Here is a 26438-nt window from a genome sequence, read left to right as displayed (position 1 = left end):
ATTCAACATAGTACTAGAAGGCTAGCTAGAGCCATCAGGCAAGAAAAAGAAATAAAAAGTTTCCAAATTGGAAAAAAAAAGTAAAATTGTCCTTACTTGCAGATGCTATGATTTTTTTTCTTAATTTTTTTTTAATGTTTATTTATTTTTGAAGAAAAGAGAGATAGAGCATGAGCAGGGGAGGGGCAGAGAGAGAGAGGGAGACACAGAATCTGAAATGGGCTCCAGGCTCTGAGCTGTCAGCACAAAGCCCAATGTGGGGCTTGAACTCACGAACCAGAAGATCATGACCTGAACTGAAGTTGGAAGCTTAACCGACTGAGCCACCCAGGCGCCCTACAGACGTAATCCTGACGACTCAACTAAAAAATTGGTAGACCTAATCAATGAATTTAGTGAAGTTGCAACATACAAAGTTAACATACAAGAATCAGTAGTGTTTCTTTACAGTAGCCATAAGTTTCCTGAAAAAGAAATAAAGAAATTGATCCCATTTACAATAGTATCAAGAACACTAAAATACTTAGGAATAAATTTAACTAAGCAAGTGAAAGACCTGTACTCTGAAAAGTATGACAGTGATGAAAGGAATCAAAGATACAAACAAATGTAAAGCTATCACATGTTCATGGATTGGGAGAGTTAATATTAAAATGTGACTACTACCAAAAACCATCTGTAGATTCAATACAATCTCTATAAAGGTTTCAATGACACTTGCTACAGAAATAGAAAAAAACACTCCTAAAATTTATGTGGAACCACAAAAGATGCAAAAAGCCAAAGTAATCCTGAGAAAGAAGAACAAAACAGGAGGCATCACTCTTTGATTTCAAGCCATATTATAAAGCTTATAGTCATCAAAACAGCATGGTACTGGCATTAAAAACAGACAAATAGGTCAATGGAACAGAATGGACAGTACAGAAATAAACCCAAGCATATATGGTCAACTAATATTTGACAAGGGAGGGACGCCTGGGTGGCTCAGTCTGTTGAGCATCAAACTTTGAGTCAGGTCATGATCTCACAGTTTGTGGGATCGAGCCCCATGTCAGGCTGTGTGCTGACAGCTCGAAGCCTGGAGCTTGCTTTGGATTCTGTGTCTCCCTCTTTCTCTCCCTTCCCCCACTCATGCTGTCTTTCTCTCTCTCAAAAATAAACAAACATTCAAAACAATTTTTTTTTTTAATTTGACAAGGGAGCCAAGAATACTCAGTGAAGAAAAGACAGTCTCTTCAATAAATGGTGCTAGGATAATTAGATATTCACATGTAAAAGAATGAAAGTGGACCCATATCTCAAAATGGATTAAAGGCTTAAATGTAAGACCCGAAACCACGAAACTCCTAGGAAAAAAAAAAATACAAAAAAAGCTCCTTGACATGGGGGCTGGTAGTGAGTTTTTGGAAATGATACCAAAACACAAGCAACAGAATCAAAATGGAATTTTTTACCTAGGCTTACAGAAGCTTGTTCCATACTAATTGGTTTACAAATCAGTATTCAGCTTGTTCTGACTCTGGATGTCTCTGGAGGTTGCAGACGAGGCCAAGAACGCAATCATTTGGAAGCTTGACTAAGCAGGAGGGTTTGTTCCCAAGGTGGTTTATTCTTCTGCCCGGCGAGAGCTGCTGGCGGGAAGCCTCAGTTCAGAGGCTCTCCACAAAGCTGCATGAGTGTCCTCATGACACGACAGCAGATTTCCCCCAAAGCACGTATCCGGGAGGAAACAAGGAGGAAGCCACGGTGCCCTTTCCTGACCTAGAGCCAGAAGCTACATACCTATACTCGTAATCCTGCTCTTGGAAGGAAGTCATTGAGTGCAGCACCCCCAGAACGGGAGGAGAACCAGGGTCCGCTTCTGGAAGGCAGGACTGGCAACAGATTTGTAGGCTTCTGAAATCATGACACTTCTCTCCAAAAGCCACCTCTCCTCTCTTTTGCGTGTTTCTCCCCTGGAATCGACGTGTTCCTAAAACTGCCCTTTGAAATCGTGTGCAAGGTGAGGCCCCGTCCCCGTACTCCATGCGCGCTCTTGTCTGCTCAGACCCTTCCTCAGTATTTTTATGCTCAAGGTGGATTTAGTCTTTCTGGCAGAGGTTGTGGATTATTTGTAGCTCTCCTTTTCTGTCTTCCCTGCCGTATTTCTCAGTCTGTCTCTGCTCACCGCAAAGCAGAAGAGGGGCACAAGCGAGAAACGTCACACACTGAAATTAGGGCGCTTTTTTCTTTTTTTACTTTTTTGACGATTTTGGAATTCTCTGTCTTCAAGTCGCGCTGAGAGCTTGGTCACCACATAGATTCACTTCCCCTTCTCATTGTTGTGTATATTTGGGAAGAAATATTAAGAGGCAGGTAACCAGGCAACCACCTGTGCAAATCTCCACGGGATTTTAAAAGATGTTGCTTAGGGGGCGCCTGGGTGGCTCAGTCAGGTAAGCATCCGACTTCAGCTCAGGTCATGATCTCACGGCTTGGGGGTTCAAGCCCCATGTCGGGCTCTGTGCTGACAGTTGGAACCTGCTTTAGATTCTGTGTCTCCCTCTCTGTCTGCCTCTCTGCCCCTCCCCTGCATTATCTTTAAATTATTTATCTTTAAATAAACATTTTTAAAGATATTGTTCATTAATGGGCACCGGGCTTCAATCTAAAAAAAGAAAAGTGGTGGAGGAGAAAGAGAAGAAGGAGAAAAGTAAGGTGGAGAAGGAGAGGAGGAAGAAAGAAAAGGAGAAAAAATTTGGAAACTACACAAACAAAATTAATATGCTTCAGCGAACATTTGTGATTACAGACCCAGTACTTAGAATGTTTACGAATTCTAAGTCCGATAATTCTCACAAAACCCTAAGAGGTAAGCTCTGTTAAATATCGCCATCTGATGGGTGAGAAAAACAAAGATTAGAACAGTAGGTAAGGTCGGGCGTCTGAGTGGCTCAGTCGGTTAAGCTTCAGCTCAGGTCATGCTCTCATGGTTCATGGGTTCGAGCCCCACGTGGGGCTCTGTGCTGACAGCCCAGAGCCTGGAGCCTGCTTTGGATTCTGTGTCTCTGTCTTTCCCTGCCCCTCCCCCACTCATGGTCTGTCTCTCTTTTTTTGTCCCTCTCTCTCTCTAAAATAAATAAACATTAAATTTTTTTAAAAAAAAAAGAATGATAGGTAAGCTCCCCGAAGGCAGGCAGGCAGTGCAGGGAGCTGGGAGGCAAGACCCAGCAGCCTGAGCAGAGTGTGCACACAGCTGTCCATGTCGTGTCCTGGGGTCCGTGCCGGTCGGCAGGTTAACATACTACATGACTTCTGGGCCCAAGTACTTTAAGTAAATGTGGAAGAATGCATGCCATCAGAGGGGGCCAGAATTGTTGAGATTTCAGTAGCTTTGCCCAGCACACGTCTTCTGTCTTCAGCCCATTCTGATTTTGACATTTCCCAAGTACGTGGAGTAGTGAAAGACAAAAAACCCACCTGTTAAATATGAAAGGCCAGACAGCTTTAGGCCTTCATTTAAAAAAAAAAAAAGATAAACAGGGCGCCTGGGTGGCTCAGTGGATTGAGCATCCGACCTCAGCTCAGGTCATGATCTCACAGTTCTTGGGTTCAAACCCCACATCGGACTCTGTGCTGTCAATGCAGAGCCTGCTTCAGATCCTCTGTTCCCCTCTCTCTGCCTCTCCCCAACTCACGTGTGCCGTCTCTCTCTCTCTCAAAAAAAAATTAACATTTAAAAAATAAATTTAAAAAAAGGTACACAAAAAACTTTTTTAATTTAAAAAAGATAAACGGGGGTGCCTGGGTGGCTCAGTCGGTTGAGCATCCGACTTCGGGTCAGGTCATGATCTCGAAGTTCATGAGTTCAAGCCCTGTGTCAGACTCTGTGCTGACAGCTCAGAGCCTGGAGCCTACTTCCAATTCTGTGTCTTCCTCTCTCTCTGCCCCTCCCCCTTGCTTGTGCTTGTTCTCTCCCTCGCTCTCTGTCTCTCAAAAATAAATAAAGAGACATTTAAAAAGATAAACAAGAGGATGGGGCCCCTGAGTGGCTCTGTCGTTTAGGTGGTCAACTTTGGCTCAGGTCATGATCTCACGGTTGGTGAGTTCGAGCCCTGCATCGGGCTCTGTGCTGACAACTCAGAGCCTGGAACCTGCTTCGGAATCTGTGACTCCCCCCCTCTCTGTCCCCTCCCCAGCTCATACTCTGTCTCTGTCTCTCAAAAAATAAATAAACGTTGGGGCGCCTGGGTGGCTCAGTCCGTCAAGTGTCCGACTTCAGCTCAGGTCACGATCTTGCGGTTCGTGAGTTCGAGCCCCGCGTCGGGCTCTGGGCTGACGGCTCAGAGCCTGGAGCCTGCTTCCGATTCTGTGTGTCCCTCTCTCTCTGCCCCTCCCCCATTCATGCTCTGTCTCTCTCTGTCCCAAAAATAAATAAACATTAAAAAAAAATTTTTAATAAATAAATAAATAAAAATAAATAAATAAACGTTAAAAAAATTTTTTTAAAGATAAACAAAAGGAAAAGGTAACTTTATTATAAGATACATTGTTTGATGAGTTTAATGTCATTATTATTTTTCTGAGTAAACTAGTAGTCTTAGCGGATCTTTTTCCATCTGTTTAATCCGCTGCAGGATGAACAATTGCTGATTAGTGCTACAGAGGCCGAGGCTTTTCTGTGGGGCTTAGATCACACAGCTGCGGATTTTGTGGCCGTCAGACCTGCAGATTATGAAAGCGCCCACGTCCGACTACAGATGGAAAAAGAACTCCTGTTCGTGCCCAGCAGGCTGACAGGTACCTGCTCTTTTTGCCTTCTTGCTCAGCGTGGGCATCTTCGTTTTCCTTCAGATGAAATATGGCTGGTGTCTGAGGACGCCCCATTTGTAATCTGAGTTAGTAATCAAGAAATACCTTTTGGGGCCCCTGGATGGCTCGGTCAGTTAAGCATCTGACTCTGGGTTTCGGCTCAGGTCATGATCTCACAGTTTCGTAGCTTGGAGCCCCACATTGGGCTCCAAGCTGACAGCAGAGAGCCTGCCTGGGATTCTCTGTCTCCCTCTCTCTCTCTCCCTCTCTCTCTCTCTCTCTCTGCGCCTCCCCCACTTGCACTATCTCTGTCTCTCTCAAAATAAAAAAATAAACTTTAAAAACAAAAAGAAGAAATGCCTTCAGGTGAAACTAAAATAAAGAACATGAGAAAATGCCCATTGAACAAAAGCTCACTGATAGACTAGCAAAAGAAATACCAGGATGTTGTGGGGGTCCCCGCATCAAATCAGCAACCTGTGCTGGGGACGGAGAACATGTGAGACTCTGAGATTCTGAGATTTGGGCTGTGAGAAGGAAACTCTCTCTGCTTCATCCTCTACCCACTCAACCTTTCTAGAACACTTCTGTGACCAGACATGTGTGGGTTTCTTCCCACACCGACCAACTCTCCAACACCAGCCGGATATCCTATAGCTTACTACCTGCCTGGGGCTAACGCAGACCCCACAAATAAGGGCTCGGCCCCACAAGACTACTGTCTACCTCAGACACCAGCCTCAAGTAGTGGGTCCCCACGTTACCCACACTTCTGCTCGATATCGCCACAAATTAGGAGCTCCGTGACCCCCTCCTCAGGTTTGATCATTTGCTGTAACAGTGCATAGTAGTCAGAGAAATACTTCTACGTGCTGGTTGATCATGTAAGAAAGGATATGAGAGAGCACACACGTGAAGAGATTCACAGGGCAAGGCACGAGGGGAGGGACACGGAGCTTCCATGCACCTCCGCACATTCGCCAACCAGGCAGTTCTCCAGACCACTTCACTTAGGACTTCTATGGAGGCTTCTTACGTAGACACGATCATTGTAGACCAAATCACTGCCATTAATGAAATCACTGCCATTAAGTCCCTCTCCTCTCCCAGAGGTGGGATGGAGGGCACGGTTGCTGAAAGTCCCAACCTTCTACTCACAAGCCTGCCCGCCAGACCAGCCTGAAACTCTCCAGGAGCCCCCAGCCACCAGGCATGTCACAGTCATGCAAAAGGATGTTATCATGTGAGCGTTCTGAGGGAGCTGCAAAGCAGGTTGGCTGAGGTTCCTCACCTCAGGGAGGTGGAGGTCGGGAATGGTTAAGGGTGCTAGAGTCAGGACCACTGGATTAACTCCTAGTGACTGCCCCTGGCTGAGTTTCTGGCCTGGGCTTCCCTTTGCTCTTTTCTCACCTGGAATTTTCTTTCCTCCTGAGAGTGCTGAGGGACCTCCCCAGTTACTTAACTGGTAGTTCACACTTAAAATGGCAGGGCGGGGGTGCCTAGGTGGCGCAGTCATTTGAGCGTCCCACTGCGGTTCAGATCATGATTTCGCAGTTCGTGAGTTCAAGCCTCACGTCAGGCTCTGTGCTGACAGCTCGGAGCCTGAAGCCTGCTTTGGATTCTGTCTGTCTGTCTGTCTCTCTCTCTCTCTCTCTCTCTCTCTCTGCCCCTCCACTGCTTGTGCTTTCCCCCTCTCTCACAAAAATAAGTAAATAAATATTTTTTAAAAATTAAAATGGCATGGCACAAAAACAGACACTCAGATCAATGGAACAGAATAAAGAACCCAGAAATGGACCCACAAACATATGACCAACTAATCTTTGACAAAGCAGGAAAGAATATCCAATGGAATAAAGACAGTCTCTTTAGCAAGTGATGCTGGGAAAACTGGACAGTGACATGCAGAAGAATGAACTGGGACCACTTTTTTACACCCTACACAAAAATAAACTCAAAATTGATAAAAGACCTCAATGTAAGACAGGAAGCCATCAAAATCCTAGAGAAGAAAGCAGGAAAAAAACCTCTTTGACCTGGGCCATAGCAACTCCTTACTCACTCAACACGTCTCCAGAGACAAGGGGAAAAAAAGTAAAAATGAACTACAGGGATCTCATCCCCAAAATAAAAAGCTTCTACACAGCGAAGGAAACAATCAGCAAAACTAAAAGGCAACTGACAGAATGGAAGAAGATATTTGCAAATGACGTATCAGATAAAGGATTAGTATCTAAAATCTATAAAGAACTTATCAAACTCAACACCCAGAAAACAATCCAGTGAAGAAATGGGCAAAAGACATGAATAGACACTTCTCCCAAGAAGACATCCAGATGGCCAAACGACACATGAAAAAATGCTCAACATCACTCATCATCAGGGAAATACAAATCAAAACCACAATGAGATACCACCTCATACCTGTCAGAATGGCTAACATTAACAACTCAGCAACAATAGATGTTGGCGAGGATGCAGAGAAAGAGGATCTCTTTTGTATTGTTGGTGGGAATGCAAGCTGGTGCAGCCACTCTGGAAAACAGTATGGAGGTTCCTCAAAAAACTAAAAATAGAACTACCCTATGACCCAGCAATGGCACTACTAGGCATTTATGCAAGGGATACTGGTGGGCTGTTTCGAAGGGGCACGTGCACCCCCATGTTTATAGCAGCACTATCGACAGTAGCCAAAGTATGGAAAGAGCCCAAATGTCCATCGATGGATGAGTGGATAAAGAAGATGTGGTATATATGTACAATGGAGTATCACTCAGCAATCAAAAAGGATGAAATCTTGCCATTTACAACTAAGTGGATGGAACTGGAGGGTATTATGTTAAGCGAAATTAGTCAGAGAAAGACAAATATATGACTTCACTCATATGATGACTTTAAGAGACAAAACAGATGAACATAAGGGAAGGGAAGCAAAAATATAAAAACAGGGAGGGAGACAAAACAGAAGAGACTCATAAATATGGAGAACAAACAGAGGGTTACTAGAGGGTTGTGGGAGGAGGGATGGGTTAAATGGGTAAGAGGCATTAAGGAATCTACTCCTGAAAATGTTGTTGCACTATATGCTAACTAACTTGGATGTAAATTTTAAAAATAAAAAATAAATTTAATTTAATTTAAATAAAATAAAATAAATTAATTAAAATAAGAAAAGAAAAGAAAAGAAAAGAAAAGAAAAGAAAAGAAAAGAAAAGAAAAAAGAAAAGAAAAGAAAAGGCAGGGTGGTTTGAGAACCTCTTGAGACTGAAAAGGGGGTCCTGCCCTTACCTTACCTGGAAGCTAGATTTCTTTTCAGTTTTCATGTCCTGAGTTCCAATTAAAAGCCCAGCCAAAGATAATTTGTTGTTTAATTTTGATAGTTAATTTTGAATCACGTGTGTTCAATGTATTTGTTGGACATGGCGCAGGATGGGGGTGGGGGGGTGTGCTGCTTGGGTGGCTCAGTCGGTTAAGCGATCGACTTTGGCTTGGGTCATGATCTCACCGTTCTTGAGTTTGAGCCTGGCATCTAGCTCTGTGCTGACAGCTTAGAGCCTGGATCCTGCTTCGGGTTCTGTGTCTCTGTCTCTGTCTGTTCCTCCTCCACCTGCACTGTCTCTCTCTCTCTCTCTCTCTCTCTCTCTCTCTCTCTCTCAAATAAAGATTTAAAAAAATAATAATAAGCAGCTGGGAAACGTGCCCAAAGCTGACACCTTTGCCATAATAGTAACAGTGAATGCATCCTGTGCTCTCCCGCCAACAGGCACCTTTCTAAGCACTTGCTATGTATCCACAAATCTGCTCCCACACCAGGGCTAGAGAAGTCATCTCTTTCATTTTACAGATGAAAAAGCAGAAGCCCAGAGAAGTTAGGGAACTAGTCCAAGACCTTGAATCTAGTGACGTGAGGGAGGCAGGTTTCTGAGCGGGGTGGCCAGCTGCAGAGGCCACACGTCTGGCACAATGCGTCCTGATGCCCTTTGGGGGAGTGGAGAAACGCATTTGCGGCAACCTCAGCCAAGGAGGAACTTCCTCACCTGCGTCTGTGTGCAGAGGACTCTCACTCCAGGCCTGTCGCTGGAGCCCCCTGGGTTGGGAGTGGAGGTTTCACCCCAGGGGCCCGCTCAGACAAGGGGTGGGAGGGTTGCTCGTGGAAGAGGCCTAAGCCATTCCGGCTGCACGGGGGTCCTGCTCTGAGCAGGGATCCAATCACAGATCCTTCTCCTACTTGCGCTGGCCCACGGGGGGGGCCCTGTGAGGAGGTGACCCTGGCCTAGCCAACAGGAATCGGGGAGCCACACAGCCCCAGCTCCTCCTCTGCAAGGTATGACCTTGAGCGAGCTCCTCTATTCCGGGGTGCCTCGCCTGAAGTCAGCAGAAAATGAGACACTCCTATGACATGACCCTGGACATTTAGTTTTCCTTTGAGCACTGAGGAAATGACATGAGTGAATTACCTGTGCTGTGACCAGCACATAGCAGGAGATCAGAAATAATAGTAATTTCTGTTACTGGTGCTGTCGTTCTTGTCACTGTTTGGAGAACGGTTGCCAAAGTCGAGTGTGTTAGCCAATGTCAAGGCTTCTACTTACACGTATTTTTAATCTCTTCCTTCCCTGATCTAATTCTGTAAGTATGATCATGCGTACACAACATATAGGCATATGCAGGGTGGGCGAGTGCTCAAAAACGTTCCCTTGAAAAGAGTTGAAGACCCCTGGGATTAGTGATGGGCCCCCGTCTAGCCATGTGAGGGGTGGGGAACAGAAAAAAAGGTTACAACAGTGGTTTGCCCCAGGTTGTCTAAGGACTCCGAGGTAGGTTCTTCCAGAACTACTGGCATTGGTTGCTTTTTTGCGGGGGAGTTTGGGAAGCAGAGTATCCAAATGGCCACACACAGGAGAATTGGCAGATTCGAGGATTTGGCGAGGTTTAGAGTGAGGTAATTATAAACAAAAGTGATTCTCCACCTTTCCTCTTAGCTCCCAAATTGGCTCCGGGCCCTCACAAATCCACCATCTTTTCTCATTTCTCCTCTGGCCTACTCTGCCCAAGCAGGCCCAGGGATCTTTCTAGAACTGAGAATCTGCCCGGTCACTCCCCAGGTAGAGCCTTCGGTGACCCACCCCCCTGGCCAGAACCCACTGCTGCTGGTGGCCTGAGAGGCCCTCCCTCCACCCTACTGCCCTGCACTGCTCACTACCCACTCAGTGCCCGCCCTGTGTTCCTCCTCCTCCCCTGTTCCCTGGGACACTCACACCCCCAGGTCCCCATCCCCAGCTCCTTCCTTCTCAACCCTCAAGTGCAAATGCATCACCTCCAGAGAAAATCCTCCCTTGCTGCTCTGTTTCAAGTTTATCTCCTTTTTTAAATTTCTTAACTTACAAAGCATTTTCTCATACTTTACCTCATTTCATTCTCCCAAGAACCTTGTGAGTAGATACTCTCATCCCTTTTGTACGGAAGGAAAGAGTTCAAAGAAGGGCCCGGCCCTGGTTCTTTCCACCAGTGAGCGATGAAGCATGTCCTCTGATTTGAATACCGCCGTCCCCGTGCTTTGCCACACTGGTGAGTTAGGTGTGGACTTATTTCATGATTCTGCAACGTGATATTACGGGTGAACACATTCCTCTTTTCCCTGGTTCTGCTTCTAGAAGTTAACATGGAGCATTTGCGGCTTCCAAGAATCTAAATGAAATCTCCAGTAGTTGTTTGAAGTCACCAAATTGCAGCTGCAAATGTTTAGGCTGGCACCAATGTTGCTTTTATTTGCTTCTGACCTATCTAGTGCCTACGTATAAAAAGCTTCCCGAGAACGTACAGCCCAGATATCTGGAAGACGAAGGCCTGTACATCGGCACAAGACCGGACGTGCCTCGCACCTGTCAGAACATCATGGAGAACAGGTTGCTGACACAGGAACCTGTAAGCACGCAGCCAGTGTCCACCCCCCCCCCCGTCCTCCCTGTCCCCCGGTGGGCAACTCTTGGAGTGCTTCTTCCTGTGGGGACAGTCACATCATGCTCATTTCCTCCTGCCTGTAGACAGTGGTTCAATATTTTTATTTGTCTCTCAGTACGTTTGGCGATCCTCAAACCGCACAACCTCTCCCCCCACTTAAAACCCATCTTCCGTTGGCTGGGCTCGGGATTCTCCTGCTGAGTCAGATGTCCACAACCCTCACGCAATTCACAGAAATGTTTAATCATCCACGGATAGAAGGTTCTCCGTTGTTTTGCTCCTATGGTTTTTTCCCTCAATTTTTCATGCATAGAAAATACATTTCTTCTGAAGCATCCCCATAAGCTTTTTGTTAACGCTTTTTTGGAGGGGAGTGAGGACTATATCTTAATTGTGGGGGGTGTTAGTGACGACTCAGTTACTAATGGAAACGAGGCTTTTATTTTTTTTATTTAAAAATTTTTTTTATGTTTATTTTTGAGAGAGACAGAGAAAGAGAGAGTGTGTGAGCAGGGGAGGGGCAGAGAGAGAGGAAGACACAGAATCCGAAGCAGGCTCCAGGCTCTGAGGTGTCAGCACAGTCTGACGCAGGGCTTGAACCCACGAACCACAAGATCGTGACCTGAGCCAAAGTTGACACTGAACCAACCGAGCCACCCAGGGGCCCAGAAACGAGGCTTTTAAAGATCTATTGGGACAGGGGAAGGTGCATGAAATGTGTGTGTCGACCCAGAATTTTCTTGCAAGTGTTGTTTCTTTTGTAAGCCATTTTCTGTCCAGTTAGAAGAAGACGTTGGGACGTCTGGGTGGCTCAGTCAGGTAGGTGTCCGACTTCGGCTCAGGTCATGATCTCACAGTTTGTGAGTTCGAGCCCCACGTCGGGCTCTGTGCTGACCGCTCAGAGCCTGGAGCCTGGCTTCGGATTCTGTGTCCCCCTCTCTCTCTGCCCCTCCTCCGTTCTCTCTTTCTCTTTCTCTCTCAAAAATAAGTAAACATTTTTTTAAAAATTAAAAAAAAAAAAGAATAAAATGTTGTCCATCCCTCTGCTTGACCTGCAGGGAAGAAGGTGGTTCGGAGACGATGGGCGAATCGTAGCACTGCCAAACCCCATCAAGCCATTTCCTTCAAGACCACCGGTGTTGACACAGGAGCAAGACTTCAGGGCAGAACTTGAAACATTGTATAAAAAGGTAAGCCCACCTCCCCTTTTTTTAAAAAGTTTATTTATTTGGAGAGAGAGAGAGAGAGGGCAAGCCCACGCGGGGGAGGGGCAAAGAGAGGGAGAGACAGAACCCCAAGCAGGCTCCGCACTGTCAGCTCAGAGCCCAACGCGGGACTTGATCTCACGAATCCGTGAGATCACAACCTGAGTCGAGATAAGAGTCAGACTCTTAACCGACTGAGCCACCCAGGCACCTCCACCTCCCCATTTTTAATGCATGAATGTGCTTGAAAGTGCTTTGTTCTTTGGAGAGCCTGGAGTGCTAAGTTCATAACATTGTGCTTTGGTTGTTTAAGTTTCTCTACGTCACACATAAAGAACAAACAGCAGGCGTGTTATATAAGAACAAGCCTACTGTGCTCACCTACTTGCTTCTCAAACAAGGAATGAGCTCCCAGGTAGGAATGGCTAAGTCAGTGACTTTATCTGCATATCCAGGTTAGCTGGCTTTATTTTTCTTCCTTTTTCTCTGCCATCTCACATATGCTGCAGGATTATTTCCCATTCATTGTCTCTTTATTATAGAACTGGAGATTTTCTATCCTTGCAAATCCTTTCTACTGTGTTTTCTTAAGGCCAGGTAGCAAACAGCTTGACTTGAGTCCTGGCACTGACATTCACAGGGCAAACTTGGCCCTTAATTTCTCTGGGTCACAATCTCTTCATCTGTAGGATGGACATAATAACAGTATCTGCCTCTATGATGATTGTGCAGATTCGTTGAGACAGTACATTCAAGTGCTTGGATCAGAGCTCAGTAAGTGCTGGCTAGTGTTAAACAGGCAGAGTTGCCTGCCTACGTGTTTAATTATATTACTCTTGCTTTCCTGAACTGCTGAGCAAAGATCACCACCTTCAGAAACCCATGTAGTTTTGGGGCACCTGGTGGCTCGGTTGGTTGGGCGTCCGACTTTGGCTCGGGTCATGATCTCACAGTCCATGAGTTCAAGCCCCACATCAGGCCCTGCACTGACAGCTCAGAGCCTGGAGCCTGCTTCAGACTCTGTCTCCCTCTTTCTCTGCCCCTCCCCTGCTCGCACTCTGCCTCTCTCTCAAAAATAAAATAAAAACATAAAAAAAAAAAAAAAGAAACCCATGTAATTTTATGTTTGTAATATTTCACCATGGATACAGTGAAACAGAATGAGGGGATTTAATGATCATTCCGTAAAGCAAGACATGGGTGCGAGTCAGGGCATCTGAACTGCCCTACTAACAACTACTTCATGACTTTGGGAGGGTCCCATTTCCTTAATTAAAAAATAGGAATAATAATAGTCCTCTCTACCTCAGAGGATCATTGTGAGTATTAAGATAATGTAACTGTATGCCGTTTTAAAAATTTTTTAACATTTATTTATTTTTGAGAGAGCATGAGTGGGGGAAGGGCAGAGAGGGAGACATAGAATCTGAAGCAGACTCCAGGTTCTGACCTGTCAGCAAAGAGCCCAATGCAGGGCTCAAACCCACGAACTACAAGATCATAACTTGCCCCGAAGTCGGACGCTCAACAGACTGAGCCATCCAGGTGCCCCTGCCCTTTATTTAAAATTACGAATTTCTGGGGCACGTGGGTGGCTCATTCAGTTAAGCATCTGACTCTTGATTTTGGCTCAGGTCATGATCTCAGTTTGTGAGTTCAAGCCCTGCGTTGAGCTCTGCACCGACAGCTCTGAGCCTGCTTGGGATTCTCTCTCTCCCTCTTTCTCTGCCCGGTGCCTCCTCTCTCTCTCGCTAAAAAAATAAATAAATCAACATTTTCTAAAAACAAAAACAAAATGTGAACTTCTATAAAATATTGTTGTTATACAGACAAGTTTTAATGAGTGGCTACTTTGTGCCCAAATGTGATCATGGGAGTAGATTTGCAAAACAAGCACAAACCCAAGTCACTGTCCATGAGGGATTTGTCATCTGTTTGTTTCCACGCCAGATCTGTGACCTAATTAGTGCTCGAGATAGTCTTCCCCTTGGGCACATATCCAGCAATATGTCAGTCTCCCTTCACTGCTCCATCCATTTCAGCAAGACACATTGATATAATGAGACTCTATGGGTTATAATGAGAAAATAGAAGAGTAAATACCACAGAGGGTGGGGTATTAGGGGAGCCAATTAATCTTACCTGTCTGCTTTAGAAGTTGTCAGCTTGGGGCGCCTGGGTGGCGCAGTCGGTTAAGCGTCCGACTTCAGCCAGGTCACGATCTCGCGGTCCGTGAGTTCGAGCCCCGCGTCGGGCTCTGGGCTGATGGCTCAGAGCCTGGAGCCTGTTTCCGATTCTGTGTCTCCCTCTCTCTCTGCCCCTCCCCTGTTCATGCTCTGTCTCTCTCTGTCCCAAAAATAAATAAAAATGTTGAAAAAAAAAATTTTTTTAAAAAAAGTACAAATTGAATATTATTAAAATGATTCAGCTGAGCTGAATGTGTCTAGAAGAGACCCCCCTCCTTATTCCTCTCCTCAGCTGTCTCTCCTGCAGAACAGTGGCTTTCCTGGGGTCTGGCTTAACCCTGGCATCCAAGTGATGGAAAACCAAGTCAGTGTGCCAACTGGGAATTGGCAATTCTTGGGGCCATTAATGGAGCCTTGGTGAATTTATGCTTCAGAGCTCTTAGGCTCGATGCTGACCCAGCAGGACTGACCAAATTCATCCCCCATTAGTATTTGGTAAAAATGTAATATTCTACTGTTCCTAATTTAAGACCTCTGTTAGAGACCACTAAATATAGATTAATACTAGGGGTGCCTGGGTGGCTCAGTCCGTTGAGCGTCTGACCCTGGATTTAGGCTCAGGTCAGGAACTCACAGTTTGTGAGATTGAGCCCTGTGTCAGGCTGTGCGCTGACAATGTGGAGCCTGCCTGGGATTCTCTCCTCTCTCTCCCCCTCCCCTGCTTGCGTGCACTTGTGTGTGCAAGTTCGGACTCTCTCCCTCTCTCTCTCAAAATAAATAAGTAAATGTAAAAAATAGATTAATAATAAATAAATAAAATAGAGAAATACAAAAAGAGATCCGATATTGTGCAAAGAACAAAATTAAACTTCAAATGAGAAAGAATGCAATTGAATACCTCTTAAGAAGGAACTGTTCCAAAACTTCAAAAATAAAAATGCGAAGAGTGCATTGCACATATGGCATAAACAATATAAAATGCAGTTTGCCTAATCCTGATAGCAAAGTAGGGTTCGGGTTGTTGAAAGCATCCCAACAGCCTCCCTCCTTCCTCCCTCCTTCCTCCCTCCTTCCTCCCTTCCTCACTTCCTCCCTCCCACCCTTCCTCCCTTCCATCTTTGCTTCCTTCCCTCCTACCTTCCCTCTTTTATTTTTAATTTTTCCATCCTTAAGCGAAAGTCCACTATATTCTCAGTTGTCCTAAACTCAGGGAGTACAGAGGTAGCAACATTCAAACAAGGCCTTAGCGAGACCGCCCCTAGCATGGGGTATGGGTAAACAGAAATGTCACGTGTTAGAGATTCTGTGAGGGGTGCCTGGCTGGCTCAGTTGGAGGAGTATGCAACTCTTGACCTCAGGGTTGTGAGTTTGAGCCCCATGTTGGCCACAGAGTTTACTTAAAAAAAATAAATAAGTAAAAGGTTCTGGGATTTGAAGTTGGCATGACATTCCTGAGGGACATTTGTGTAGGAGCCTCCCCTTTGCAAAACTGCTTACCGTTTTGAGGCCTTTACCGTGATTCCAACCTCCTTGTTAATTACCACTTGAGAAGATTAGCACTTTCCCCTCTACCATCCTCACCAATGTTTCCCAGGCATTGGTCACCTACTAGGCTCTAAACTCTGCATTCACCAACACTCTTTGGTTGCAAATGACAGAAGCTAATGCAAAACTAACTTAAGCAAAGGGAGAACTTGGTGGCCCACATAACTGGGAAGGATCTGGAGATAAATCAGAAAATGAAAGGAGGGGATTTAGGAACCAGGACCTCAGGGGCTGAGACCAGGGGCTCCATGATGGCAGTCTCACTCTCCACCTCTCTTTTCTCTGGTTCTCCTTGAATGTTGACTGGTTTCACTCCCTCGTATTGTAGGCAGGCCAGAATTCTCCATGTGTTAGGAGGCATGACCCTTGATAATCTAAGCGTAACAACTCTAAGGGAAAGGATCTTATCTTTTCTCCAAGATTCATATTATCAATACTAAGGACAAACTGGTCAGTTGTAAGTGGGACCTGTGACCCCCACCTCATGCCCAGAAGATGGGAATGAGAAAGCTTTCCAGGAAGACCAGAACAATGGCTACTGAATCTCCTGCAGGTTCTGGGCTGGATTCAGACTCTGTTCCTCTTATTTCTCAGGGCAAATATAGAAACTTGTATGTTAATCCCACCAATGATTATTGTTTTTCCATACAACTTCTAAATTTCTTTCTCCATTGGCATTCATCTCCGCACACACTGAGAACATTGGCAGATAATCCATTTGCATCACCCTTGATAGTTTTGGTTTTTGGTTTTCAAATGGAAAGGGAAGAATCAAATCAATTTCAAAATTAAAATGCTATGCCCTACAAATATTGTTTATTCTTAGAAGAAATTGTTTCTGCTGTTTTCGGATAGTTCTCAGTATGTGGGAAAAGAAAAATATAGCAAAAAGGAAGACGTGGAACCAGGAGTCTTTCCCCTTAACAGGAAGAGAGTTGGGGTCTTTTGAGCAGTTAGCTCAGTGACTACCAGTAGTCTTAGAAGTTTTTTTTTTTTTTTTTTTTTTTTTTATGTGGTTGAGCTGAGCCTAAGGCAGAGACCATCAGCAATCATTTGAACACAGGCTAATGGAGATTTGGGGAGGGACAAATGAAGTACAATGACTTAGGTCACACTTCAAGCAATGCTACCCACATACCAAGAAGAGTACAAGATGGAACCTGAAAGCCACACCTGAGTGATCTCATAACTCTGGAACCCTTTGGCAAGGGGAAGGACAAAACAAGAACCAGCAAGAGCAAAGCAATTAGAGATGAATTTTCTATTAGGTCTGTGGAATGATGTTTACTTGTACATGTCTTTGTGAAACAGAAATTTTTGTAATTAATCCCGGTGATCATAAGACACATATTGGCCACATGCAGATTAAAAACTTCTAGGACAAATGCAAGTTATAATTGAATACTTTCACCTGAACGAAAGAGAAAAGAATTATGCCTCTATTGGTGCAGTCGAAAGTGTAAGGACATTAATGATCAGAACCAGGGCTTTTATAAGGCACAAAATATGAACCCAACAGGCATGGTCTCCCCTCCCTATAAACCCAAATGGAGACTCAACTCAGCATATTCTGGAAGGTACTGAGATATAGTCAATCCATTCCTACTTAAGCCTACCATTTGTAAACACATCCTAATTTTATAAGAACATTTTTTTAACTAAACTTCACTCCCACTTTGGAGCCCGACATGGGGTTTGAACTCATGACCCTGAGATCAAGAGCTTAACCACCCAAGTGGCCCAAAAGGACACTTTTTTTTAAGCAAAAAAAAATCTGTCGATCTTCTCATCAGAGACAGACTAAATGTTATTTTACAGGAGAAAACTTGTTATTTTATTAAAATAAATAAGGATACAAAACATGAGTAGTCTACTAATCTGGGGAGGGGTGGGAAATATGAAATTGAATGGCTGAAAAGAAATAAACTCATATATTCTTACTTGTGGATCTTGGTGCACCTGTTGTCCCACTGCACATCACAGCATCATTATCCAATAAGTGCTTTAACTGTGGTCCCCCCACACTCTGCTCTCTTTGACAGGCGGTAAAATATGTCCACAGAAGTCAGCACATGATTGGGTCTGGAGACTCCCCGGGAAATTTCCAACTGGACATTGATATTTCAGGGTTAATCTTCACTCATCATCCCTGTTTCAGCCGCGAGCATGTTTTGGCAGCCAAGCTGGCCCAGTTATATGACCAGTACCTGGCAAGACACCAGAGAAACAAGGCAAAATTTCTTACTGACAAGGTACACTCTTCCATTCTTACTGTCGAATTGGTTCTTCTGATGATCCCAAGCAACAAAGACACTTTCCTGCAGCAAACTTTCTTGCGCCTCTTTCACATGCTCCCTTGGCCTAGGATGTATGATAGAGTGTTCTACCTACAGGCAAAAGGAGGGATTTGGCAATGTACATTTAATGTGTGAAAATTCGGTGGCACACAGTTGGCTTAAAGAGAAAAGTTTGTGCAAACAGTGCAAGTAAACTGACCTCCCAGGAGCGGGCATTAAATGGAAGACATGTGGCTGTGTCTTGCTTGTGTGACCTCAGATGCTGAGACCGTTCATGGCTTGGGCACCTCTCTGTCCTTAGAGACATTCTCATTTTCACATGTACTTTCCCATAACATGGTACCCAAACACAAGTCAGTTGTTTCAAATGATGCTCAAAGATATGGATCTCTGGCATTTACATGGGCTTTTCTTGCTTAATTTTGACCATGGGCAACTTTCCTCCCATGCCTTGGCTTCAAACCTACTGCCCAAATAAGAGGTAACTCCACCATACCTCCTTTTATGAGTCTATGATTTTATGATCGGTTCACAAAAATATCACTATATGTCCAGGACCCAGAAAGGTCCGCTTTTAGCCTTGAAAGAAACCTTATTTTTGAGACACACACATAAAAGTGACACTTGTCATGAGCAATTTGATTATCTGGGCTACAGAACAGGGATGGACATACACTGTTCTTTATTATTCCTTTTCTTTGTTAAGAATAGAAGAAATAGGGGCTCCTGGGTGGCTCAGTCAGTTGAACATCTGACTTCGGCTCAGGTCATGACCCAGGTTAGTGGGTTCAAGCCCCACGTCGGGTTCTTTGCTGACAGCTCAGAGCCTGGAGCCTGCTTCGGATTCTGTGTCTACCTCTCTCTCTGCCCCTCCCCTGTTCACGCACTGTCTCTGTCTCTCTCAAATATAAATAAATATTAAAAAAATTTTAAAAAGAATAGAATAAATAGCTCTCTGTCAGAGTTCATTTTGGTGAAAGTGTGGGAACAGCTGGATGCCTGAACACCCATTCACAGACTTGTTGGCATCATTTTGCCCTGGAGAAGTGGGTGGTTTGGGGCATGTAATTTGCAGTAGGCAGTAGAGTTTCTAACTCAAAACTTTTATCCATTTTTTTAAGCTCCAAGCTCTAAGAAATGCTGTTCAGACAGGACTTAACCCAGAAAAAACTCATAAGTCTCTTGATACGACCCAAAAAACTATCAATGAGTATAAATCTGAAATTCGGTGAGTATAAGTCTGTCGTTATAACTTCTACTTTTTCTTCCCTTGTTAGATGCATGCTTGTTGAAAGCTTTTTTTTTTTTTCTCGGTTTTTCTGAATGCACTGAATACATGAGACATTGAGCCAAATGAAATAATGAGATGTATCCATCATATTAACCCCAAATTTGAAATCCAGTAAAAGAATGAGGATGTGGATATTGTGACTCACACACTCCACTGATGTAAATGAACATTGCTACAGCCACCACTTTAGAGAGGAGCCCGACCACACGCTAGCAAAGTGTGGAAAGTGCCCACAAGCTGGGACGCAGAAATTTGGGATTTCATAGCATCGTTTACAAAAGTAAGGAACTAAGAATAACCCTATACCAGAACGAACACGTCTGGTATAGTCTTCCACTGAACATCTACACCACAGTTAAACTGACTTAGATCTCTGTGTACCAATATGGATAAAACAACGTTGAATGAAAACATCCAGGTGTTAGGAGGAGACTCGCCGTGTGATATGGCTCATGAACCCTAAAGAATACCCAACACAACGCTCGTCTGTTGTAGGCACACCCGTGTGTGGTACACTCGGACAGAAAAGACACAGGTGCCGGCTGCTTCCTCTAGGGAGGGAGAGAAGGGAATGAAACTCAAGAGGTCTTCACCTGTAACTATGACATTTTGGCCAAAAACAAATGGCCCTGAGTAAATATATCAAAATGTGAACAAGTGTCCCAATTATTTATGACCTATATTTTTCTATTTGGGGGCATTTTTCATAATTAAAATTCAAAAATTAAAGCCTGATTGTTGCCAAACAAGAAGGAAATACAGAATGTAGAAGGTGACTGTCTTCTGGAGTCCCATCCCTCGGGGAAAATCACGATAACAGATTTCTGCCAGTTCCTCCACCTGTACGTACACGTGTATATACTCATGCACACGTACACAGATGTGTTTATGTGTTTGTATTTTGTTTAAGGAACCATTGCATTTACCATCTCACAACTTGTTTTCTATGCAACATGCATCTCAGACCTTTTCTTCTTGCAGGACATCTAGGTCCATATCATTATTTAAAGGCTGACATTATATAGATGCTGTGTCCCCTGTTGAGAGGCATTTGTACTGGTCCTATTTTTTATGCTGAAACTGTGCTCTAATTGACATTCCTGTGTGTATATATATTTATGTACCTGTACATTTCCACAGGATAAATTCTTAGAACAGGAATTAATAAATCCAGGACTTTAAATGCATACTTTTCTTTTTACAACCAAGCCTTCACTTAGTTCTTCCAGCAAAGTGGAAATTAGTGACGTTGAGATATTGTCATTGTAAATGCATGAAGAGTATATTTTAAAACAAAAATTCTTGGGGCACCTGGGTGGCTCGGTCAGTTAAGCATTTGACTCTTGATTTCAGCTCAGGTCATGATTTCATGGTTAATGAGTTCTGCTTTGTCAGAGCCTACTTGAGATTCTCTCTCTCTCTCTCTGCCCCTCCCCTGCTCGCACTCTCTCTCCCTCTCAAAGTAAATAAACTTTAAAAAAATAAAATGAAATGAAAATTCTTATTTATGCTAAAACAAAAAAACCCAGCTGGCAGCCTCTTTGTGAAGATAATTTTTGTTTTCGCATACATTGGGTAAGAAAAGGGACAAAAAGCTGTTCTGAATACAGAAGTGGTTTTCTATGGACTTGTATTTATTAATCAGCATTTGGAAGCTGGCAGAACGGTGTGTAAGGTGCACAGACCCGTGGGTGGCAGAGCCAGTGTGGTCTTTCTGCTGCCCGTGGGGATGAACAGCTCTGCGGTTCAGCATTTCTGGCCCCGTGAGAGTGGGTTTTAGTCTTTTATTGATGTTTAACTATTGCTGAAACCAGCTCAAAGCAGACAGCCTGTTCCCACATGTCCCCTCAAGCGGGCCTGTGTGCGGCTGCTGACCTGACCAGAGGCCGGGTGAGCCCCCGCTGGGCATCGGCCGAGTCAACAGCCAGCACAGCTCCACAGCGAGCATTTTCCATCATTTTCCATCTTCTTTTCTGTAAATGGCATCACGACCGCGTTGCTGGCCCTCTGAGCTGCAACCAGCTGGACGAGGAAGGAAGCACCTTGTGGGTGCAAGACAGGGAGACATTGTATTTCACTCTCCCTACTGGCTCTTAACCCTCAGACCTACTCAGACTTGAACATGTAAAAATTCTGCCACCCTAGAGCCCCATCTGGCTACGGCTTTCTCTCTGTGTTTCCCTTCACAGCCAAACTTGTGGCAAACATGAACGAGTCTTTCTGCTCGGCTCCCTCCCATCCCGTTCACTGGAACCCGTCCTCATTCACCCACCCGCTTTTCCTCTGAGGCGATCTGGCCACGGTCCCTGGGGACCTCCGTCTTGCCAAGCTCCTCCTGCTACCTGGCCTCTTGACAGCGAGGGGCCTTGTCACCAGAGGGGCCTCTTGTGATGTATTTCTTCCCCTCCCCTCCCTAGGCCACCCTCTCTTGCATGTCCGCACCCCTCTCCTTCCGCCTGTCCTTCCCACCATCCTGCCTCTATCATCCTTCTCTGCCCAGCTTCTAAATGTTCTAAGTCCCTCACAGGGTTTTTCTTTCTCTTTTCTTTATTAATCTGCATTTCCTCCTGAGAGGAATCCAGTCCCGTGGTTGGAAAGATCATCCAGAGAGGCCAGTGAACTCCCAGAGTTTCACCTCGGGGCTGACACCGTCATCCACACTCCGGACCCCGTCTGCACCAAGTTTCAGAAAAGTGTTACCTGACTCCCCGGGCAAAACTGCCTTTGCCTTTTCCTCCAGAGCCCTGACCACAACTGGTCATTAAATATTCTTTTGCGATGCTTTGCTTCTGTAGCTCAGATGTCAAATTTTTCTTGCTAAGAGTTCATTTTTAGCATTTCTGAGAAACTATTTTGTCAGGTACTAAAAAAGGAAATAGGAAATATGTCAGAAAGCCTCAACGTGTCCTAGAACTCAGTAAGATAATTTTATACCGCAGTTTTTAAAAAGAAGGCCGGGGAGGTAGCAGCTAAGGGCACAAGAACACAGACCACTTGATAGTGACAGGTAACACTTGGCGGACCACTTACCAGATGTTGGGCACGGTTCTAGCATTAACACTCCTCTCAACAACCCTGTGAAGTAGATTCTGTGAGCACCCCTAGCTTACAGATGAGGCAGGGAGAAGTTAAGTTGTTTGCTAGGCCAGCTCACAGATGAGAGACCCAGGGTCTCAACCTACAGAGTCAGGTTCCAACATCTGTGCCCTTAACCACATGCTTCCCTGCTTCCCAAGAAGCATGTTTCTTAGTTCATTGCTTTCTTGTTTCTGTGAGGTCTTCAGAGAATCCTGAATCTTGGCCACCCAACCACCAACTGGCTGTCGTCTTCCGCCATCTTCTTTTTCCGGAGCCAGCAGTTGAATGACTGGGAACCTAGACCTCTGTGCTTCTCTGTACCATCTCCACAGACTGGGTCATCACAAGCGCAACCTCCAGACTCAGGTTTCCTTCTGGAGGTCAGGAGGTGCTAAATCATGAGACCCTGCCTCCGTGGTTTTCTACGGCACTCTCTTAGGCGAATCTCACCTTGTATGTTGTAGTCATTTATCTATCTGATTCCTGAGCTAAGTTGTAAATTCCTTGAGGACAGAGACACTTCCAGTCTTAGACATTCTGAATCACCTGGAATGACACCTGCTACTTGCTCAAGAAAAGAAAAATTGTCTAGTTAACTAATTGATTAATAGCATAATAGAGTACATTTGGGTTCTGGATTTGACTATCATTCATAGAGAGGGCTGAAAGTAAGGCGTTGAATAATTCCCAAGCACTTTAAATGGGAATAAAAATGAAAACATTTCCAACTGATGCCTCTTCAAATCAAGCTAAAAATATTGTTAATCTAGTTAGCACTGAAAACTCACCAAGGCAGGCAGCGAGCAACATTAGAACTTGTGATTTGTGTTAACAAAGACAGATTTTAATGTTTGTTGTTAACGGGGACAGTAACATTTTCCTATGTCTACAATAATTTAGTCCATGAGAACTGAGTTTACCGGGCCTCTTATTTTTATAACTTCAAAGGTGGCTGTTTGTTTAAGGGTACATAGTATTATTAATAACAAGTTCAGAAGGTGATTTAGTTTAACTGACTTCAGGTTCACCTAGAGAAAACAAAATCAAATAACCTCTTGAAACAGATTGGCATCCTATTGTCTTCAAATTTCCACTCATATTTTTGGATTTCTAATACTTAAGAAGTATTATAGGTATCAGATTAAATATCCAGTCGCTACAGCATTATTAATTTCCTTTTTAATTTACACACCTACCTGAATAACTTTTTAATATATATCAACATGTTCAATCTTCTAGGCAAACAAGAAAACTGCGTGACGCTGAACAAGAAAAAGATCGAATGTTGCTTAAAACCATCATAAAAGTTTGGAAGGAGATGAAATCACTTCGAGAATTTCAGAGGTTTACAAATACACCCTTGAAACTTGTTTTGAGAAAGTAAGCTTTTTTCAAAGATTGTTTTATTGAGAAAATGTGTAAAACATAGGTACAGTTTGAAAAATAATTACAAATAGGAACGCCTGGGTGGCTCAGTCAGTTGAGTGTCCAACTCTTAATTTCAGCTCAGGTCATGGTCTCACCATCATGGGATCAAGCCCCGCGTTGGGCTCTGTGCTGAGCGCTGAACATGGAGCCTGCTTAAGATTCTCTTTCTCCCTCTCCTTCTGCCCCTCCGCCGCTCACACCCTCATGCTCTCTCTCTTAAAAAAAATTTTTTTGAATAAAGAATGACAAGTAAATAACAATATGACCACTCCCCAGGTAAAGAAATAGGACATTACATGCACCTGAGCAGCCCCTATGTTCTTAACCCCGCCTCCTTCCCCCTTCATCCCAGAAGTTACCATTTTCCAGACGTTTATGATTAGCATTTCCTTGTTTTTATTTCTAGGTTTTCCATCTACCTGTAATTCCTAAAAATATGTAGTTTAATATCACCTGTATTTGATGTATCCACAAATGAGAGTAGGTTGTATGTACTCTTTGTAGTGTGTTCTTTAATACTGCGTGAGATTCAGCTACTTTATAGCTATAGTTGATTTGTTCATTTTCTTTGCTTTATATTCATTATATGAATACAACAGAACTTGTTCACTCTACTGTTGATGGACATTTGAGTTGATTCCGTTTCTCGTCTATTACAAGACAGCACTTCTATAAGTACTTTATATGTGTCTTTTAAGGTACACGTGCCTAAGCTCTCCTGAAACATACCCAGAAGTGAAATTGTTGAGTCTTAGGAGATGCGCCTCTCTAATACTCACGTGCTGATTACACTTTTCCAGAGTGGTTGTGCCGATTTATACTTTGAGTGGTGTTCCTGTAGGTCCATATCACTCGTGCCATCGAGGTCACCTGGTCTTGTCAAACCTCACACTTTGCCAGTCTGATAGCATGGTTTAATTTCTAACTTCCCATTCATAAATTGTCCACTTTGATTTCCTCTGTCTATTCAAGGCTTTTGTAGGTTTTTGAACTGAACTGTTTTTCTTTGTATCTTTTGCATAATTGGTAGGAGTTTGACATCTATCCTGGACATGGGCCCTTTGTTGATGTGCATTGCAGATCCCCTCTCCTACTCTGTACTTGTCTCCTTATTCCCTTCTGCTGCTTTTTCATGATAGAAATTCTTCATTTTACACAGATACAATACGTTCATCTTTTCTTTCATGATTGGTGCTTTTTGTATGCTGCTTTAGAAATTGTTCCCCTGAGTCAAGTAGATATTCTATTATATGGTCTCTATAATCTTTATAGTTTTATGTTTCTCATTCGTCTTTAGTCCGTTTGGAATAAATCTTTGTATATGGTGCGGAGAAAGTATGCTTTGATATCAGGTATGCTACCTAATCCACTAGACTTTGATACATGATTAAAAGTAGAGTCATCACAACAAAACCATATTCTGTATATTAATTAAAGAGTGTCTCTGCTGCTGGTTTTGGTCCCTTCCTGACTGTTTGTTGAAAGTAAGTGTTGTGCTATACATCGACATGAAAAGTAAAAATATGAGCAATTATCTGATACTTTACTTTGAAGAGAGTCATGCTTTAGCCAAAGATAGCTGCAAATTGTGATTTTTAGGGTTTCATAAATTTCATAATTTTCATAAGACTCAGAAACCATCCTACAGTTCCTGGGACAAAGACAAGACCGTGCTTCCTGAGGGCAGGGATCTGGTCGCCATTGGGTATCTGGTCCCAAACAGAGAAGCTGCCACTTGGTATTTGCTGAGTTAATATTAGCTGATGAAAAACAGATCCAAGTAGTCTGTCCCACAGAAACCATGGATGTCTCCCAGAAATTCCAGAGTTTCAGCTTCCGAATTCCATCTTCCAGGCTGCCCCTCCCCCCCAGAAGCAGAACATAAATATTTACCTAATTGTTTTCTCCTTCTTTCCTTCAGTTTAAGATAAACTAAAATTTGTCAGAAATTTACCCTTAAGGTCCCCTCTAGGTGACACTTTTTGTGATACCTAACACCCCTTCCTCCTATAAGTAGCTGCCTCCTAAATTTTTTTGGAGTGTCCCTTTTTACACCCTTGATTCACCTAGCCACCTTATGATACGGCATAATTTTTTTTCCTGCAAAAGTCATCGGATTTCAGCTAGTTTATGCCTCTACAGAACAGAGAGCAAGGCAAATGGTTCTCTATATGCCAGAGATGGAACATAACTTATGAGCCAGATTTTCTCCGATGTTTATAAATTTCCAGTGCCATTGTGTTTCCCGAGTGACTTCTTCAGCAGGATCCTAGAGCTTTAAGAACCTGTGCCTTAGGGGACTGCTAATTGCTAACCCACCAGGCCCCACGTGTAAGTAAGCAAGCACGTGTACGTAAGCAAACCTGAGTCAGCCTTAGGCACCTGAGTAAGTTTATCTGAAAAGGACAGGATCTTTAGGAGTAGAACCCACAGGCCAGACTGCATTGATCGCTAAGCCCAGGCAATTTGCTGCAACAAGTCCAAAGTGCTGGGCGGGAGTGTTTGGGTGACATGTCTATCACCTCCTTCCGGGACAATCACACTGCTCGGTAACATACCACACTTGTTTAATCCCAGGTTGACTCAGCCACAGCGCCTTTTTGGCAGGGGATCTCACAGAACTAATGTTCCACCAAGCACACTATGGGGAACG

The 26438-nt window shown here is 44.0% G+C and overlaps 1 protein-coding gene across 1 annotated transcript in view; it reads left to right on the top strand.

Annotated features, from left to right (window-relative positions):
* CC2D2A (coiled-coil and C2 domain containing 2A) overlaps positions 1–26438 on the top strand; it is a 139214-nt gene that overhangs the window by 51124 nt on the left and 61652 nt on the right. The window contains exons 9-14 of the mRNA XM_032593081.1: positions 4620–4782; positions 10583–10719; positions 11814–11945; positions 17734–17943; positions 19110–19216; positions 23597–23737. Coding sequence (XP_032448972.1) covers positions 4620–4782; positions 10583–10719; positions 11814–11945; positions 17734–17943; positions 19110–19216; positions 23597–23737 — 890 coding nt within the window. The remainder of the gene's footprint in view (positions 1–4619; positions 4783–10582; positions 10720–11813; positions 11946–17733; positions 17944–19109; positions 19217–23596; positions 23738–26438) is intronic.

This window comes from Lynx canadensis, chromosome B1, assembly GCF_007474595.2.
Source record: "Lynx canadensis isolate LIC74 chromosome B1, mLynCan4.pri.v2, whole genome shotgun sequence".
NCBI lineage: Eukaryota > Metazoa > Chordata > Mammalia > Carnivora > Felidae > Lynx > Lynx canadensis.
The sequence above is the reverse complement of the archived record's forward strand: the minus strand, read 5'-3'. Positions and strand labels throughout refer to the sequence as shown.